At 31.7% G+C, this 17880-nt stretch overlaps 1 protein-coding gene across 1 annotated transcript in view; it reads left to right on the top strand.

Moving 5' to 3' along the window:
• Positions 1-17880, top strand: part of LOC107441908 (uncharacterized) — a 195311-nt gene that overhangs the window by 52221 nt on the left and 125210 nt on the right. The window contains exons 23-28 of the mRNA XM_087160784.1: positions 1965-2083; positions 4174-4307; positions 6833-6960; positions 8362-8568; positions 11309-11877; positions 15337-15467. Of these exons, the coding sequence (XP_087016910.1) occupies positions 1965-2083; positions 4174-4307; positions 6833-6960; positions 8362-8568; positions 11309-11877; positions 15337-15467 (1288 nt within the window). The remainder of the gene's footprint in view (positions 1-1964; positions 2084-4173; positions 4308-6832; positions 6961-8361; positions 8569-11308; positions 11878-15336; positions 15468-17880) is intronic.

The following is a 17880-nucleotide window of genomic DNA, read 5'->3' as shown; positions in this document are numbered from 1 at the left end:
GAATTTTAAATTTCAAAGAGACAACTTTTTTCTGCCCCATCAAGAGTGGCATCAAAGAACAGAGAGTTTACACTTTTTATTCTTTATTTCTTAAATATTACAGATGAAGTTAAGCACAATATATTTTTCCGGCGAGAAATGTGAGTTGGGAATTTATCAAAAATCCTTGTAGTTCTTAACTTCAAAGATGCGTTTCTATAAGAAAAATTGTTTTATCGAACTCGTAACTCATTTATTTAGGTAGTTACATTGCTTTAAAGTAATTTATTTTAAGATTTATGAGATGAAATTCAACTATTTTAAAACATTTTAACCAAATAAATATTTCTTGGTTGTTACGAATTACAATATATTAATCACTGAACCCTGGCAGCATGCGACAGCAGTCAACAGAACTTGAAATATATAGTTGCCTGTCTTGGCAAGGTATATCATTCCATTAATTTAATATCACGAGCTAATTTGGAAATTTTTATTAAAGATTAAATAATAAATGCATTCATTTTTAAACACTTGGAAAAAAAACAGTATGTTAGCTGTTTTATGTGCCATGCCTCAGTTGAAAAGCTTGACACGAAGTAGTGACGTGTCGAGACTTTCATTACTTTATTTACTCCGAATGAAACCAAAAAGAATTATCTCGTAGAAATTTTGAGACAATTAACATAATCGGGTTCAACACAAATATTTATATAAAAAAAGTTTAGAATGGATTAAAAAATTTTCAAATGTGTTTTAATTATAGTTCGTTCACCAGGAGTTGGCACTTGGCTCTACCTTCTCGGACGAAGAGTTCATTTCAGAGCTGGAGTAAGAGGAGAAACGTTTCTACGCTTGAAATTGAGACAACCCTTAATGCGCTCCAAACGCAAACATTTAATTCTTTTTCAGTCACTTGCTTCGCTTTATCATCTGCCATTATACATTTCCTTACTCGAGATAATTAAATATATTGCTGCAAAATGTTTCAAGAAGGACAAACTATTCACTTAAAAAGAGAATAATATATAATGAGAGAGAATAATATGCGAAAGAGAGAATAATATGAAAAATAATATTTTCTCATACGACAGCCAAATAGCGACCTTGTTCAGGATTGTTCACATATAGCAAAATAATATCATCGTATACCACGTGATGAAGGCGGAGCCAAGTGCTAACTCCTGGTGAACGAACTATAGTTCTTTGAATGTTTTCTTTTAAGATTGGCTTCAGCACTTTCAAAGTTCAATTTTATTCCTTAATATTTGTCATTATATCACATTTGTGTCAACAATTACACTGAATTACTTCTTAAATAAAAGTACAAAATTTCGAATAAGCTTAACGTGCTGGATATCAATACCACATTGAATAAAAGCTGATTGCTCCTCATTGCAGGAATATTCGCATTTTTTTGTGTCATAAAGGTGGTCTAATATAATGTAATATATTTATTGTATTGTATTATAAATTTTAATATCTTTACAACAACTATTTAATATTATTATTATATAATATAAATTAAATATATCCGTGAAGTGCCTTTTAGAAAGTTCCAAAAGTTCCCTCGACTTAATGTAGCAAATATTATTGAAGGTTTCTTTGCGGGGTTTGAGTTTAAACATCATTTTAGAGACCAGAACTCGGAGAACTTTTCATGCCAAATCATTTCAGTCAGAGTGTTTTATATTCGTTATTGAAACGTCCAAGAAATTTAATGTTACATTTTTGTTTCGGTTATTCCCAGATACTTTGCGAACCTTCAGTGAATACTTTGCAAAATCTGACAAATTATGATACATGCAGATAAAAGAATTTTACGAAGCACTTCTGTTTGTGTTCATGCAAACAAAAAAAGGCATCATATGTGGTTTTATTCGTACACAGTAGTACAAAAAAATGTAGCAAATTTTTAAAAATAGTTTATGCTATATAATTTTAGTAAACGAGTTTACTGAAAAACGTGTATGCTTCCTTCTCAGCAACTGCAACATTTATTTCCTGTTGACGAGAAAATAATTGAATCATATGACACTTTCATGGATGCAACTCGTTTTTCTGCGCAGAAGAATTATACGGATTGGAAAGATATCGTCAAACTGTAAGTATATGCTTACATTTTTATCTAATTACCGCTTTGTTTATGTATTAATTGATCGACATATGCTCATTAAATGGTTGTTGTTAATATGATTTTAATCCGAAAAACAGGGGAAAAAATTTGTGATTTTTTTACACTCTCTGTTACATAACATATTTGGAACTGTTTTTACTATTGTGCTGTATAATAGTGTAAGGGTTATACAAATGAAAAGTGGACATTCATGATAGCGTCAGATAGTAACTTCTCCAAGTTTAATGATTATAAAATAAGAGAAATTTTCCACAAACTGTGTGATTTTACATGAGAGCATCAACAGTGAATGTAAATTCGAGCTGCGATGGATGCGTACAAAACAGAACAGCACGGAATAGTAAAATTTTTGGTAACTGAAGGTGAGTGTAGAGTTTTATCGTCGAGTGTGTATTGTTTACGACAAGTGCTGTTTAGAACAGACAACTATGAACAAATTTATCAAAAGAGGGAAAAAAATTCAAAAAGTTTATAGATACTACATTTAACTATATTTATGTTGCTAATAACTCGTATATGTTTTCAAATATACATAATTTTAATATTAATATTAATGATTTATTTCCGTGTTAGTAAAATGGTATATTTATATTATTTTCTGAATAAAACACATAAAATTGTTCTTTTTTTATTTTTTCAAATTCCTATTTACCAAAGTTTGCTTTAAAAATAACATTAATAAATTGAAACGCATATTAAATAAATTTTCCAAAAGTTATAGTAGTATTAAATTTGACTATTAAAATATTTCATTGTCATGTTACTAGTTTAAATATTATAAGGAGCTAGAAGTCATTCATTGACTATGGTTTTACAGTTGTGACGGGTCTTAAAAATGGCAAAAATGATTAAAACAAAAAGCTGATATTTTCAAAAATTTCCATCCATTATTTTTCATATTTTTTCCAGAAAACAATAGGAATTCTAAGTTGTCAGAGCTCTAAAATTCCTCAGATTATTAATGCAACTTTAATAACATTATTTTACATTAATTTTAGACCAAACTGATGATTGTGACACACAACTCTTAGTAGTAGTCAGATCAAGGATTAAAATTCTAAGCTGCCAGAGCAAAATTTTCTGAGTGTATTAATACAAATTTACTACCATTCTTATAAGTTTATTTTCGATTAAAGTGATCTCAGTGTCATACTACCCTCGTGGTAGTCAGATAAAGGATTAAGATATCCTAGTCAGTTGTACAAAACGGGAAATAAGTTCGTGGTTTTCCTCTCAAATGTGAGACTCGAAGAACATTCGACGAAGACGACTTTGATAGACACTTGACTTTTGAAAGTTTTCTTGTCTTTTGAGTAGTGTTTCTTAATTAAAGGGACACTGATGTGAATGTTATTGATTGCTCCATATCAATTAATTTTACTGCACTTTTTTTGCACATTACTTTTACTTTATCAAATACTTTTCACTGCACTTTGATAAATTCACTGGGGAACAAATGTTTTGTTGCATTTATACAAATACTTGATCTAACCTAATTTGGGTAGGGGATTTAAAAACTGAAATTGGTTTTGTTCGAAAATCTACAGATGTTTTTCGAAATAATATTTTAAGTTTAGTTTTTTTTCTGAATGTACAAGCTTATAACGAACGCATACGTTTATAAACATGCACTCACACTTGTCTGCTTCTTTAAAACTAACACTGAGGACAAAAACATTTAACCTTAACGTATCGCATCATAAACTGAAATTTATTATAGCCTTCTTCCTACCACTCCCTACGTAGCAGAGAAGGGGAGACACTTAGTATTCACTGGAGTGAATTTTAAAAATTCACTTCAGTAAATACTGTTATTAGGAATATATTAAATTGCTATCATTAAAAAACCTACTTCAATGAATATAGTTTTCATAAGAGTGCTTTTATTTCAGTACAAATCATGTATCTCATTTTTTAAGGCTGTTTTTACTGCAAAATAAATTTGATTCTGTTTAACTTATAATTAGCCTATTTTATTTCTACTGAACATATAATTTAGCTGAATTAGTATTACAGTGTGTGTCAAAAATTTCACTTATTGGTTTATTTTATTTTAGTTTAGTATCAAGTTTACAATTCTTAGAATCAGTTGATGGAAAAAGCCAGAAGTTAAGACCAGTTTTCCATGTCTTAACTTCATTGACCAGTTTAATAAAGAACAGAGTGTCGGATGCTGCTCAGTCTGCAATAAGTACGTACTTAAAATTCTAGGAATACTCAATTCTAATTTTCATCTTAACCGCTTGATATATCATTAAACATTTCTTGATATAGAAATGATTTTTGATTGCACTGTTTACACCGACTCGCAACGGAATGTTGACAGAGATGCCAACCGCTCCGGACACTTTCATTGGACATAAAAGAATCGAATCACTTCCTATAACGAAGGTGAATTATATAAGCCTATGAATTATTTAAAAATAGTGGTGGATAAAAACCTACTGAATTAAATTTATTACACCAAGAATCACAATTGATAAACTACCGCTTTAAAATACAGGGTGTTTCCCAGACTCATTTGATGTTTAATAATTTATAAAATATTAAAGATAAGTTAAAATTAATAACATAAATGGTTAGATAGACTCAAAAAGTTTCATGACCCTTGTCAATGAACTTCCACGTGTGCCCCCTTCGTCACACGGAGAATATCAAGTCGATAGTCAATTTCACGCCAGGTAGCGGCAAGTATGTCGGCATCCACAGAGGCTATTGCGGTTGTAATTCTGGTTCTTAGGTCATCAATGTTCGACACGATCCTCCTGTAAACATTGTCCTTTATAAATCCTTGTAAAACTACGAACGATGATACTCCAATGAGGCGGTGCACCATCTTGTTGCAAAAAGATATGTGGCTGAAGCTCTTCTAGTAGTGGAAATACGAAGTTTTCGTTCGTCGTTCTTTGAATGACCATTTTCCAGGAAGATGGATTGGGCTAGGAGGTCCAATTCCTTGGCCACCCAGATCACCTGATATGACGTCGCTAGACTTTTTTCTTTGGGGATTTGTAAAGGACAATGTTTACAGGAGCATCGTGTCGAACATTGATGACCTAAAAGCCAGAAATACAACCGCAATAGCTTCTGTGGATGCATGGGTGAAAGCCCTTATATAGCAAGACGGAAAAGGGAAAAACCTGGTACGTAAAACATTTCATTCCAGCATTTTTTTCGAAAAAAATGAAATATCTGTAACTATCAAGATTTCTTTTATAATTCTGGCATATATATAAAACTGCTTATTTTCCAAGATAAAGTAGATATTCTTGAAAAATTTGAAAAAAGAATAAGTAAACTCCTCCCCAAAACTAGCTATAACTGAAACGGTTTTACTACCAGCCTTTCCTCTTTTCCGTCTCGCTTTCACCCCTGTGTGGATGCCGACATGCTTGCCGCTACCTGGCGTGAAATTGACTATCGACTTGATATTCTCCGTGCGACGAAGGGGACACACGTGGAAGTTCATTGACAAGGGTCATGAAACTTTTTGAGTCTATCTAACCATTTATGTTATTAATTTTAATCTATCTTTATTATTTTATGAGTTATTAAACATCAAAATGGGTCCGGGACTTTATAAACACCCTGTATTTATTTGCTATCAGGAGCAGGTTGGCATCTCTGCGTTGAAGACGTCTGAGAATTATTGTTTTGACATAGTAAACAAATGACGTCTCCTAGACGTCTTCGTATGTCAAGGGATTAAGCTCATAACACATTCCTGACCGGCAACTTTTCGGAAAATTACCCATGTGCCCGGCTATTGTTTTAAAAGCGGATGTGGAAGTAAAACACAATATAGATAAACTTTAAAAGTTTTCAATGCCGAATGAGAAAAAGTATAACAATCACAGAGATGCCAACTTCCTCCGCACAGCGAATGAATATTTTCAAGTGGTAGTTTATTAATTGTGATTCTTGATTTAATAAGTTCAATTTAGTAGATTTTTATCCACTACTATTTCTACGTAATTCGTAGGCTTATACAATTTTCCACCTCTATGAATTCTTAACATGCTATACCTTCTAAAAAACAAGCCAAAATAGTCAAATATTTGCAAAATTTGCTTATTTGCCGTTTTTTAATTATTTTGGCGTGTCCGGAGCAGTTGGGATCCATACCCTCCAACTTATGAGGATTTTGAAAATAATTCTTTCTAGTGGTGGCGAACCAAAGTAGAAATTTTTAATGCAAATGGATCTCTCATAAAACTTTTATCAGAACTTAAAAATCTAGCTATATGACCAGCACTTTTATAAGTAATAGTGGACAAGTTACGCTAAAATTAATTTTGCTACCGTCTGAAAAGAAGATTTCTGAAACTACGGAAATTCCGTAGCAGTTGGAGATCCCGGATCTCTGCAACCACCTCCGTGTAACGTTAAAATACAAGTTTTGCAAATATATCAAGTTTCATAAAGTTATAATAAATTGGTATAGAATTAAATAGTAAAACTTGAAAAGTAAAGAAAATTACGCCCACTTTTTAAAATAGTCACCACGAGATCACTGCTAACAAAAACACGAATTAACTCATGACCGGTCACCAACGTTTGGCCACGAAAACACGAGTTAACTCGTGACCGGTCAGCAATGTGTTAACCTCTTCGAGACGCTCGAGTTACAGTTATTTTCTTTCTTACCACCATAAATATAATTTTGTTTCATGTATTGCTGCGTTTCATAGCCTAAATCGCTTGTCAATATTTCAGTGCCCATGGTTAGAATTGAAAATGTTCTCCCTGACTCCCCTTTGACTCAAGAAGTTGTCAAAAGTTTCCTTCCACTCTTGCCAGAAGTTGCTTCCACATTTTTCTGGACATCTTTAGCTCCGGGAAAGGTAAAAAATAAAGTTTTTTAAACGTACCACAACTTCTCTACGAAATTAAAGCAAAAATAAATTGAAGAATACTAAGAAGGAGATGATAAATTTAAACTTTAAAAAACTGGTAAATTAACTAATTCTTACCTTTTAAAAAGTATTTTAAATTAAGCATTTGTATTAATAAAATAAAATTAAAACTATTATAATTTGCTACAACTTCGTGAAATTTGTGTCACAATTTTTTAAATTTCTTTCAGACTGTGACCTACCTGGTATTCAATATTTATTTTTCTCAGTAATAATCACGATGTTATAGCATTTGATAATTATCGCGCACTCAGTACTATCGAACTAAGGATATATCGTTGGAATGAATTTATAAACATCGTCGGCGCGATTTTTAAAAAAAAAACATTGATATTTCTCTATATATTATTTTGACTTTAAAACAATTAGTTTTTATTTAATATATCAGATTTTAATTAGTTCTTTTTATTATGCTGAAAGATTCAAATTAACCTTAGATAACTAAATTGTAATCTGAGTTACTCTGTACTTAATAATTAGACTCTCAATTTACGAACTAAAAACGTGTTCTATTCTGTTCATTTAAGTCAAACGCGTGCGTTCAGCTTAAGGATGTTCTTAAATTATTTTAAAAATGATTTTTTTTAATAATTTTTATTTAATAGAGGAGTAATACCATTTAATCTTTGGAGAAAATAAAACATCAACGTACTATTCAGACCTCGCAAAACTGGTGAAAATTGGTAGTATGTTAGACCAGCAGAACCCTAGGGTTCCGTGAAAGAGTTAAAGGGGTTTCACAAGTTAATACTTTCGATAGCCAGCCAATGATGAGTTTCGAGAACTCTGATTGTATTAAAATGCAACTTATAATTCATAATTCTTTCGAATGCTCTTAAGAAATTATTTCAAGTGAAATGCCAATGAAATATAAATGGCATTTTTTAAAAGAAAACATAATATTTCTACTAACAAAATATTGAACAAGTTTTAAAAAGAACGAGCATTTATAAAATGTTGCGTTGGTATTTTCCTATTGAGCTTTCCAAAACAAAATGAAATAATTAAATTCTTTAATAAATAAATAGTATGTTTGCCAAATGACCATTATTTATGGTCTTTCGTAGGTTATAACGTCACTATTACTTTAATGATCTTTATTTATAAAGTCTGGGTTCCGCCGTATTTATAAATAATTCCTGTTTTATGATCCCAATTTTTTTCGGCTACGGAACTTTAAATAATCAACCTTCTCATCGTTATTCGGGGTTCCGTAGCCGTAAAAAATTGGGAACCGCTATTTTAAATGAAAAAAAATTACCTAATGTTAAACAAGGGTTAATAAATATTTAAAATTTATTAACGGAATTTTTTTGCAACTTCTTTTAGCTTTTGGATTTGGTGGAAAAAAGTAAAAAGAACATATCGATTATCATGTCTGAGTTATGTGATTCATCTCTTACTAAGTATTTGTATAATCCTGCCTTGAATGAAGATGAATTTGCAAAGCTTGGCGAAGCATTGTGCCATCATGAATATTACGATTTATTTGAAGAAATATTTCAAGATCCCGATATTCAAGAGATTGTCTTTGAAGTAAGATTTTTAATAATTTTTAATTAAAAATTAGAGTTTAATTAAAAAGTTAATTGTCAGCTTTTCAAAGCTGTTAAAATTCTTATTTTTGTGTTCTTATTTTTAAATGATTGCAATTTAGTTAAATATCTTGACATTCAATTTTAAATAGTTGAGGTCATTTCTAAAATACGCCTTTAATATTTCTCATTATACTCATACTGAATTATTTAGAGATCAATTTAAAGTTTAAGCTTTCAGTTACAGTTTTCAAATGTTAGGTAAGTAAAGATGTGAAAGTGTTTGCAGGTTACTAATTTTTGCTCATGTTTCCAGAACAGCAAGAAATCTAGTTTACTATAGAATATCTAGGCACTATGTAGAATGAAAAGATTAAACAATTCACAAGTTCCCTAGCTATTCTATGGAATGACAAATAATAAACCGTCAAATTAAGAAAGATATAAAGTATTATTTAAAATGCTCACATTCCATAGAATTCTTCTATTGTATACGTTGCAGGTAACATTTTTAATCTACACAAGTACTATTATTCGTTTTTTTTCCAACTAGCCAATTTGAGGTGTGGTAACTTAAGGAATAGAGCGTTCGCCTTCCAATGAGGTGAACCGGGTTGGAATCCCGGCTATGGCTGGTCTTACGAATCCCACACCCGGCTTGCACCGACCACAGTGTCGACGTAAAATTATCCTCAGTGGTAGACGGATCATGGGTTAGAGTTCCCTTGCCGTCAGGCTAACCGTGGGAGGTGTTCATTTCCATGTAACGCAAATGTGGTTTAGTTTCATCGAAGGGTCCTCCACGAAGGCTAAATTTCTCCCAATACTCGATACAGGAGTTCCCTTGTTTTCTGTATTAGGTTTAAAATTACAAGACTGCGGAGTTGGAAATTAGCTGTCGCAAACCCGAAAAATCGGGTTGACTTTTCAACGCCAGTTATACAGTAAAATATAAAACTAGCAATTTTTTAGAATGAGCATTTACTTTATTATTTATTAGCTCTTTCCTAATGCATTTTTAAATTAATACTTAGAATTTAAATAAAGGAAAATTTATTTTCAGCTGCTTTTGGGAGAACTCGTAAGTAGAGATTATTTGTATCGTTTCTTGAAATACAGTTAAATATCTTTTACTTACCCTGATGGAGAAAAACTTATAAAATTACTTATTAAAAATAATAAAAGTTATTAACAAGTAATAAAAATCTTATCTAAAAATCGTAGCAAGTGTATGTCTTTCGGTTCGCAATTAAAGAATAGTAAATATTGTTTTTTGCAGACGATTTTCTAATACAGCGAAACTAAAGTAAAAATTCTTTATCTCACCCTTGATTTATTAAGAGCATGTCAGCGTGAGATGCGCCATTTTTAGAGGTCCAATCAAATCCAATGCTCTTGCAACGTCATATAGTTGTTGGTTTTTCAAGAACAAATGTTCTCTTATTTATTGAAAAATCTCACCAAGTCTAGGATTCCAGAAAGGCTACGAAACTATAAGCTTATTTTTAACAATTCTATGATTTATATCGTAAAAAGTAGCACAAATTAAATTTATAACTGGCGTATTAAACTTTTAAAAGCTTTTACATTGTTTTGAAAGCATATTTGTACAAGTTGACGACGAAATAAAGCGAAACTATGTGCAGTCGCTGATGATTACTTAAATTCTATACCGCAATGGACTTTTATTAGCTTTCAATGGAGTATGGATATATTTTCTCTTGACCATAAAAATCATAGTAACCTCGAAAATAAAAAGATAAATTTACTCGTCGTAATTTTGTCGCTAATTATTTTGTCTTTACTTCTCGTCATCTTATCACTACTTCTCGTAATTTTATCGCTACATCTCGTTGTCTTGTCACTACTCTTCATAATTTTGTCACTACATATTCCGTTACTACTCCGCAAATTTGTCATTATTTATTTTGTCACTATTCCTCGTAATTTTGTCACTACTGCTTGTAATTTTGTTTACTATTTATTTTCCCACTACTCCTTGTAAATTTGTCACTACTGATTTAGAACTTAGAGTACTATACAGCCTCTCATTGCAGCTAGCAATAACAAAGCTAGAATTGCAGATTTTCCGGAAAAGTGAAGAAAAAAAACATTACTATTTCATACTTATTTCGGATAGAGTAGTAATATCCGCGACTACCTTAACTTAATAACATTTATATAACATACATATGGAACTGTTTTACCTAAAAACGATGCGGGTAAATTAGGAATAAAAATGAAATTTAAACTAAATTGGCAAAAGCTTTGTAGTTTTTAGCTTTCTTTTTTTTAAAAAAAAGTCAGCAATTAGATATTTCAAATTGTTTGATTTTTAATAATTGATTATTTGAATTGAAATAATTCTGCAATTGCTGATTTTCTTTTAGAGCTCCATACACAGAGTAAGTACATCACTTTATACAATTACATTAAAATATGAATCGATTGAATATGAATCTTCCTTTAAATATATATTGTCTATAATAAATTGAAGTCCATTGAATATAAATCTTAATTTTTTTGATTTATAGTTTGCATAATTTAAAGGTAGTACTTATGATATCTATTAATTATTCTTGTATTTTGTAGAATCCAAATCACTTTTTCACTAATGAAATTTTTTACCCCAGAAAAACTTTTGAACTGCTTAGCATCCTCAGTGCAATGTTGTGTATGCTCAGAACTGTTAAGCGAAATTTACGTTTAGGAGTAATTAAATTATTGCATTTCCTTTTCAGGCAAGCAGTACTGACGAAATTTCTTGGGAAGACATGAATAACAACATTCTTGAAACTGTGACATTACTTATGGACTTATCCACTGCTAAAAGAGCCGATTTGTCTCTCTTACCCCCGTTAGAAAAATGGCAAAAGATGGCCATGGATGTTCAAACCTATGCACAAGACCCATCAGTCATACTCTATATTCTCTCCAATAAGCTCTTCTACGGATTCTGCACCATGTCAACACAGAGTGTCCCAAGCAATCTGCAGAGCTTTTTCCCTCCAGAAAAGGAAGCAATTCTGTACCGCGAACTGTGTTCCATGAGTGAACCCTCTTTTTCTTACAAGCTAGTTGATGAAACAGAAAAGCGAGTTCTGCCGAGAGTAAGAGGAAAAGAAATCGATTACGGATCAGCGGTGCAAGAAATCGGAAGTGCCTTGTTGAGAATGTCCCCAATCCGGTCCATCCTGGACGCGATATTTGATTTGGACTTATCGGCAGATTCAATGGAAAATGGGGATATTTCTTCAGATTCTAATTACGGTGAACACTCAAATGAATATGTAACCAAATCCAGAAGAAGGTATGATTGCATCACATAACGCAAATGTATATTACCTTTATTTATTTATTATTTTTATCCATACATATGTGATCTTTGGTGTTCATTATAAATACGGCTTATAAGTTTATGTCAATTTGAAGAAAAGATAAGGCAAGTTGGAGAAGGACTTCACAAAGTTACATTCAGGGTTACTGTTTGATTCAAACCATCACCTCTTACATCTGAAAGCCACAACACGGTATTTTAAAAGTAGTCTGAGCAGATTATTTAAAAAGTAAACCAGTTGTGCGCATAAACCCAAATTCTATTTTAAAAGTTATTGAGAGAAATTTGTCATATATATTTCAGAATTGAATCTGTAGTGGTTGACAAGTAAATTAGACAAACCAATAATATTCATAAATTAAACAAATTTTTAGACATATATTTGCTACCAATTTCTCATTTTTACTAGATTTTTTCTTAAATGACTCCTTCGTAACTTAGTTTATCTTCACAGTGGTCTGATCGGAGTACCTTTAAGAAACCGTGTGGAGGCTCTCATTTATAAGAGGCGTTGTTCAAACCCACTACAGAACTTTAGTGGAGTAGTGAAAGGCTCAACCTAGCATCCTTTTATTATGATGGTTTTTTATTTATTTATTTTTAAATGGCAACGTAAGTATTTAATTGTTAAATTTCTTTCACAAAAACAACACAAGATAGTCCAGTTAAAAAATATTTTTTAACTCTTCACTGACCGACGCCTATTTATTCGGCTTCCTGCCAGTGCCGGCCGATTACACTTTAATGAGCTATTGGTCGATTAACTATGATAATTATAATTTAACGTTAATGTTATGAAAACAAAATATTTCATTAACATTAAATCTATCAAATAACACGAGAAAGCGGTCATGCGAAAAGCACAAATATTCTCTTCCAACTGCCTAAACCAAAACAGAACCGGAATCAGAAAGGATTTACGGACGTGCTTAACCTATTAAACCTCTAGCCATCGGTAAAGAGTTAATAAGTCTGCAAACATAAATATTTATATTCAGTGCATCTTCAAAGCTAAATTATAGATGCCAATAGCAGAGACTTGATTCTACGTATGAACATAAATTTTGTAGTTATTGTTGTTGTCTCTTATCCTCTAATTGTCTGACGAAGACAGACAAGATCCAGTAGGTTGTTAACCCTCAAAACGTCGATTACAAGAAGTGGAAAAGCATATATGTCCTCCTTGGAAAGGCACAAGCAGTCGAGGATATGTTCAGCTGAGGCCTGCTGGGCTACACATTTAGAGCAGACTGCATAAGTCTTTCTTCCTTTAAGGTACGAGAGACTATTCGTGTGTCCTCTTGCCAGTCTGGAAATGACTGTTTGAGATGCTCTATTACCTATATGAACAAGTGAAGAGCCCGGTTCCTTGGCCGCATACCAATGATGAGAGGGGGGGGGGTCCTCCACTTTTTTGATAGATGGCTTTTGATTTTGGACTGATACTCTGAAAAGGTAAGGGCTGAGGACGAAGATGTTAAATGACTACAGCCCTCCTTGGTCAAGCAATCCGCTTGTTCATTTCCAAAGATGTCAACGTGGGATGGTATCCACTGAAGATGAACGTCGTGGTGCTTTGAAATAAGTTTAAGTTTAAGAAGGATGGAGATGCTTGTTTTGTCTCCAACTTTAGTCCAGTTATGTAGGTGTTGAAGGGAGCTGCGACTGTCCGACAGGATCCAAAGATCTCCAAAGTCACTCTCGTTGATTATAGCATCGATGCCCTGTTCAATTGCGATTAATTCACTTCGAAAGACTGAAGCGAAATCAGGATTATGGAGACAGATGGAGTAATTTTGCCCATATTTTTCAAAGAAGACGCCGCTACCAGCTAGGTTTCCGAGTCCACTACCGTCTGTGTAAATTTTTACGGCTTCAAAATTTTGTAGTAAACATGTACAACAACGAGGCATGTACTATATAAGCAGTTTTTAAATCATTGCTATATTTGTTGTCTGATATTGATGCGATAGTCGCTTCCAAAGCTTATAACAGTATTACAGGACAGTTACGTCATCCAAATATGAATCTAGATACAACGCAGTTTATTTTCATGACAAGCAAAAGTAAGATAAATAGCTTTAATTTATTAACACACCATTTAAAGCTTAAACTTTTTAAAACAGAAGTTATAGATTGCAGAAAAAATATCCAGTTAGTTTAAGCACAAATATAACTATGAAAGTTTCACTCCTATAAATACTACAAAATAATTCGGAATAAAATGTGAATAAAAATGTTGTCTGTGTATACAAAACGAACTGGAAAATTTCGTGTTTTTATAATGTAATAAATACAAACGTATTCCACTTCACTCTGAATCGGAACATAAGGCTTCTATCATAGCTTTTCATTTAACTCTATTGGTGGCCAGATATTTTGCCTCTATCTATGCTTTTCCTATTGTTTTTAAATCGCTCACAATCGCCCTGCACCAAGTATTTTTAAGTCTTCCTCTTTTTCTATTGCCCTGAGGGTTCCAATAAAAATGTTGTTTTACTTTACATTTTTCAACTTTATGCGGAAAAAACCCATCCATTTCTATTTAAGCTTTTTAGTTTCCAGATCAATCGGTTTCTGTTTTGCTTTTCTGAAAATTTCTGCATTACAAGTTTTATAAAACCACTTGAGACGAAAGATTCTTCTTAAACAGTTGTTAATAAGTACCTGAATTATTTTTTCATGTTATTTTTTTATCGCAATACCATGTCTCTGATACATGTAGTAGGACAGATTTAACATTATTATGGAAAATTATATTTTCTATTTACTTTTTTATATTTTCGTTTTTCCAGAATTTATTGAAAATAGTGTAACTGTTTCGGGCTTTATTTTAATCAGTTTAGTATTTCCTCATAAGTTCCCCCTTCTTTGTTATTTTAATGTATTATTTCATACCATTTATCAGTAAAATTTTCCCGTGTTTTGCAATTTTAAAAAATGTACATTTCGAAGATAGTTTTTTTTTTAATATTTTATATATGCAATAAAATAATTGCGAAAACTTTCCTTTTTTTAAATTCCGATCTGACAAAAAAACATTTGGTAGTTATAGTTGTAGTTCATTTACGTTGCACTAGAGCTGCACAATGGGCTATTGGCGACGGTCTTGGAAACATACTGGATGATCATCCGAAGACATGCCATCACAATTTTCATCCTCTGCAGAGGGGATGGCACCTCCGCTTCGGTAGCCCAATGACCTGCATGTAAAGTCGAGGAGCACCTTACGGTAGAACAGTTTAACGAGGACTAACACCTTACACCCTCGATCCCTACGCAGACTGATCCAAGGGGTCACCCACCCGCGCACTGACAGCAGCCAGTGATGCTTGACTTCGGTGATCTGCCGGGAACCGTGTCTTAACTATCAGTCTACTGCGGGACGACCAATATTGATTATTCATGCAAATTTTTATTATTATTTTGCAGGATCATGACAGCAATAAAAAAGGCGTTCAGCATGGTGAACAGTTTGACGAATGAAGATCTTTCAGGTGTCATTCTGGGTAGTTCTGCGCCTGAATTATTACAAGAATTTTCATCGTTTATCCTTGAAACAGGTAATAAATGATAACTAAATGTTTGAAAAAAGTAATTCTCTGCTGTGGAATAATTTCTTTTCATTTTTGTTAAAATTTCTAACAAAAAGTACAAAAGGTTAAAGAAAAAGTGAACAACTATCAACATTTTACTAGATAAATTAAATTTTTTGGATTCTTTAAGCAAAAATTAGCTATAACATGCGCTAAATCCGATATGACTGCCAATACGTGCTGAATCGTTAATGCTCAGGTCAGGTATTACAGAATTGAGAATTACTATTTAAGTTTGAGGGTTCGTATCTCGGAAACTATCAGTTTTCGGGCTTTGTGTCAATTACAACTTTTGATAAGAAGGTATTGAACTACAACATATGAAATCTGAAATGAATTTGACAAAAAATTAATATCCATAGAATTTGTGCGGGGTACTTAATAAAAGGAAGAATCACCAATGAAATACTAATTTTGCTACCACTAGAAAAAGATTCTCTCAGTGTAGGAGAAAAAATGGCATTTCCGTTGCAGCTTTAAGACCGATCTTCCTTCAGGATTTTACGGGTTAGATATTTACCCGATAATACAAAACATAAAATAAGATTCTAAATTCAATAATATATTTTAAAACGCATGAATTACGCAAGGAAAAGTTTTTGCAGTAGATTCAATTGCAGGATTTGATTGCAGGAAATTTTTGAAACAAACTTAGATAATTTCACGTATCTGATTTCAAATCTGCAATGATATATATATATATATATATATATATATATATATATATATATATATATATATATATATATATATATATTCCTAACCAGGATTTTTTTCAAATTCCCTAAAGGTAATACTGAGCCCCCCCCCCCCTCTTCCTGCTAAGAAAGGATTTGTACGAGGAAGGCAATAATATGTTCGTTATGGGATATGTTCTTAAGAATTACGTTTTGCCTTAAGCGTTACTTTCAAACACACAAGTATAAAACAACACACAAGTAAACAACACACAAGTATACACACAAGTATAAAATTCGTTTTTCAAAAGTTAATTCCATGCAAAAAATATTTTAGTAACTATTATTTTTTATTATTTTGTTTAATAATAGTAGAAAAAAAATTTGAATTGTAAGGTATACAATTTCTTCATCATTTTAAAAAAGCAATTTACGTAGCAGAATACAAAATTGGAACGAAATCTTTCGAATAGTTCCTAAAAAAATCGAATTTTAAAAAAAGTTATAATTAAGTTCTGAGAAAGGAAGGCTTCCTTTTTAGTTTATTTTCCCTTCGGTTTATTTCGTGTCAAAAAACTTAAGTTGAAAACTTGACCTAGTTCATGAAGGTTGATTTGGAAATCAACAAGTACATTCAACTCGGTTGTTTATTTTATCATTTCACTTTTAATCTCTAGGTTGTCATTAACATGGATTTCATACTCTTCCTTATTTTTGACTTTTCGATGTGAAAGTTTAAAGGCGGAACGTGAGTAATGGAATATTTAATGGACGAAATGGAATAACGTGTTGCTACTAATAGCATTTTCTTCCTTAACTTGTTTAATGATCAGTTATATAACTCGAAAAGAGTGTTTCGAATAAAAAGCAATGGAAAGAAAATCTCTTCAAATAATAGTACCTGTGAACTGAAAGATGTTTGACAATTGGTAGGGAAGAGTGGGGTCAATTGTAAAATTTTTTACTTAACTATTTTTAACTAACAAAAAATCCAATATATTACTAGTATTAATTGACAGACGAGTAAAGTAGACTATACTCTACTACAAAAAAGAATAAATACCTTATTTTAAATCTTATTATATTAGTTATTAACAATTTTTGACAGTCCTGCACTATTGTTACAATTGTCCCCACTTACGGGGTCAATCGTAACAGTTCATAAATTCAACTAAAACATAGTTAATTATACATATTATCATAGTTGTGATATATTTTTTTATTGATGAAAATAGTAGTGATATTTTAGGAGTAAAAATAATAATGAGCAGAGACATAAAGGGTTAAACTTTTAACTTTAAGGGGTTAAAAATTTTAATTTATGCTGTGAAAGATGACAAATAAAATAATGCACATGCAACATAATATAAATGATATAGGATACTATTGGTGGTTCTTAAAGAGTTAAGTAAGGGTTTGTAAACATAAGATTATTTATTTTCAGCTGTTACAATCGTCCCTTTACTTATTGTTACAATCGTCCCCAAGACGCCATTTCAGCTTCATTTGTTAAAGACATTGCTAGTAAATTAACAAAACTAATTTTTTTTATTGAAATGTTAATTAAGGTGTCCACTTACATATTCGGTTAATAATTTTTATTTGTTTAAACAAAATTACTTTGTTACAATATAATATTCTAATACCAAAAAAAGTACTTACGTAACGTGAAAATATCTTTTGTGATGTAACCCTTTCAAAAG

The sequence above is a fragment of the Parasteatoda tepidariorum genome, chromosome 4 (assembly GCF_982258835.1).
Source record: "Parasteatoda tepidariorum strain Cologne lab strain chromosome 4, Ptep-v5.0, whole genome shotgun sequence".
NCBI classification, from domain to species: domain Eukaryota; kingdom Metazoa; phylum Arthropoda; class Arachnida; order Araneae; family Theridiidae; genus Parasteatoda; species Parasteatoda tepidariorum.
This window is presented reverse-complemented; position numbering and strand designations above follow the sequence as displayed.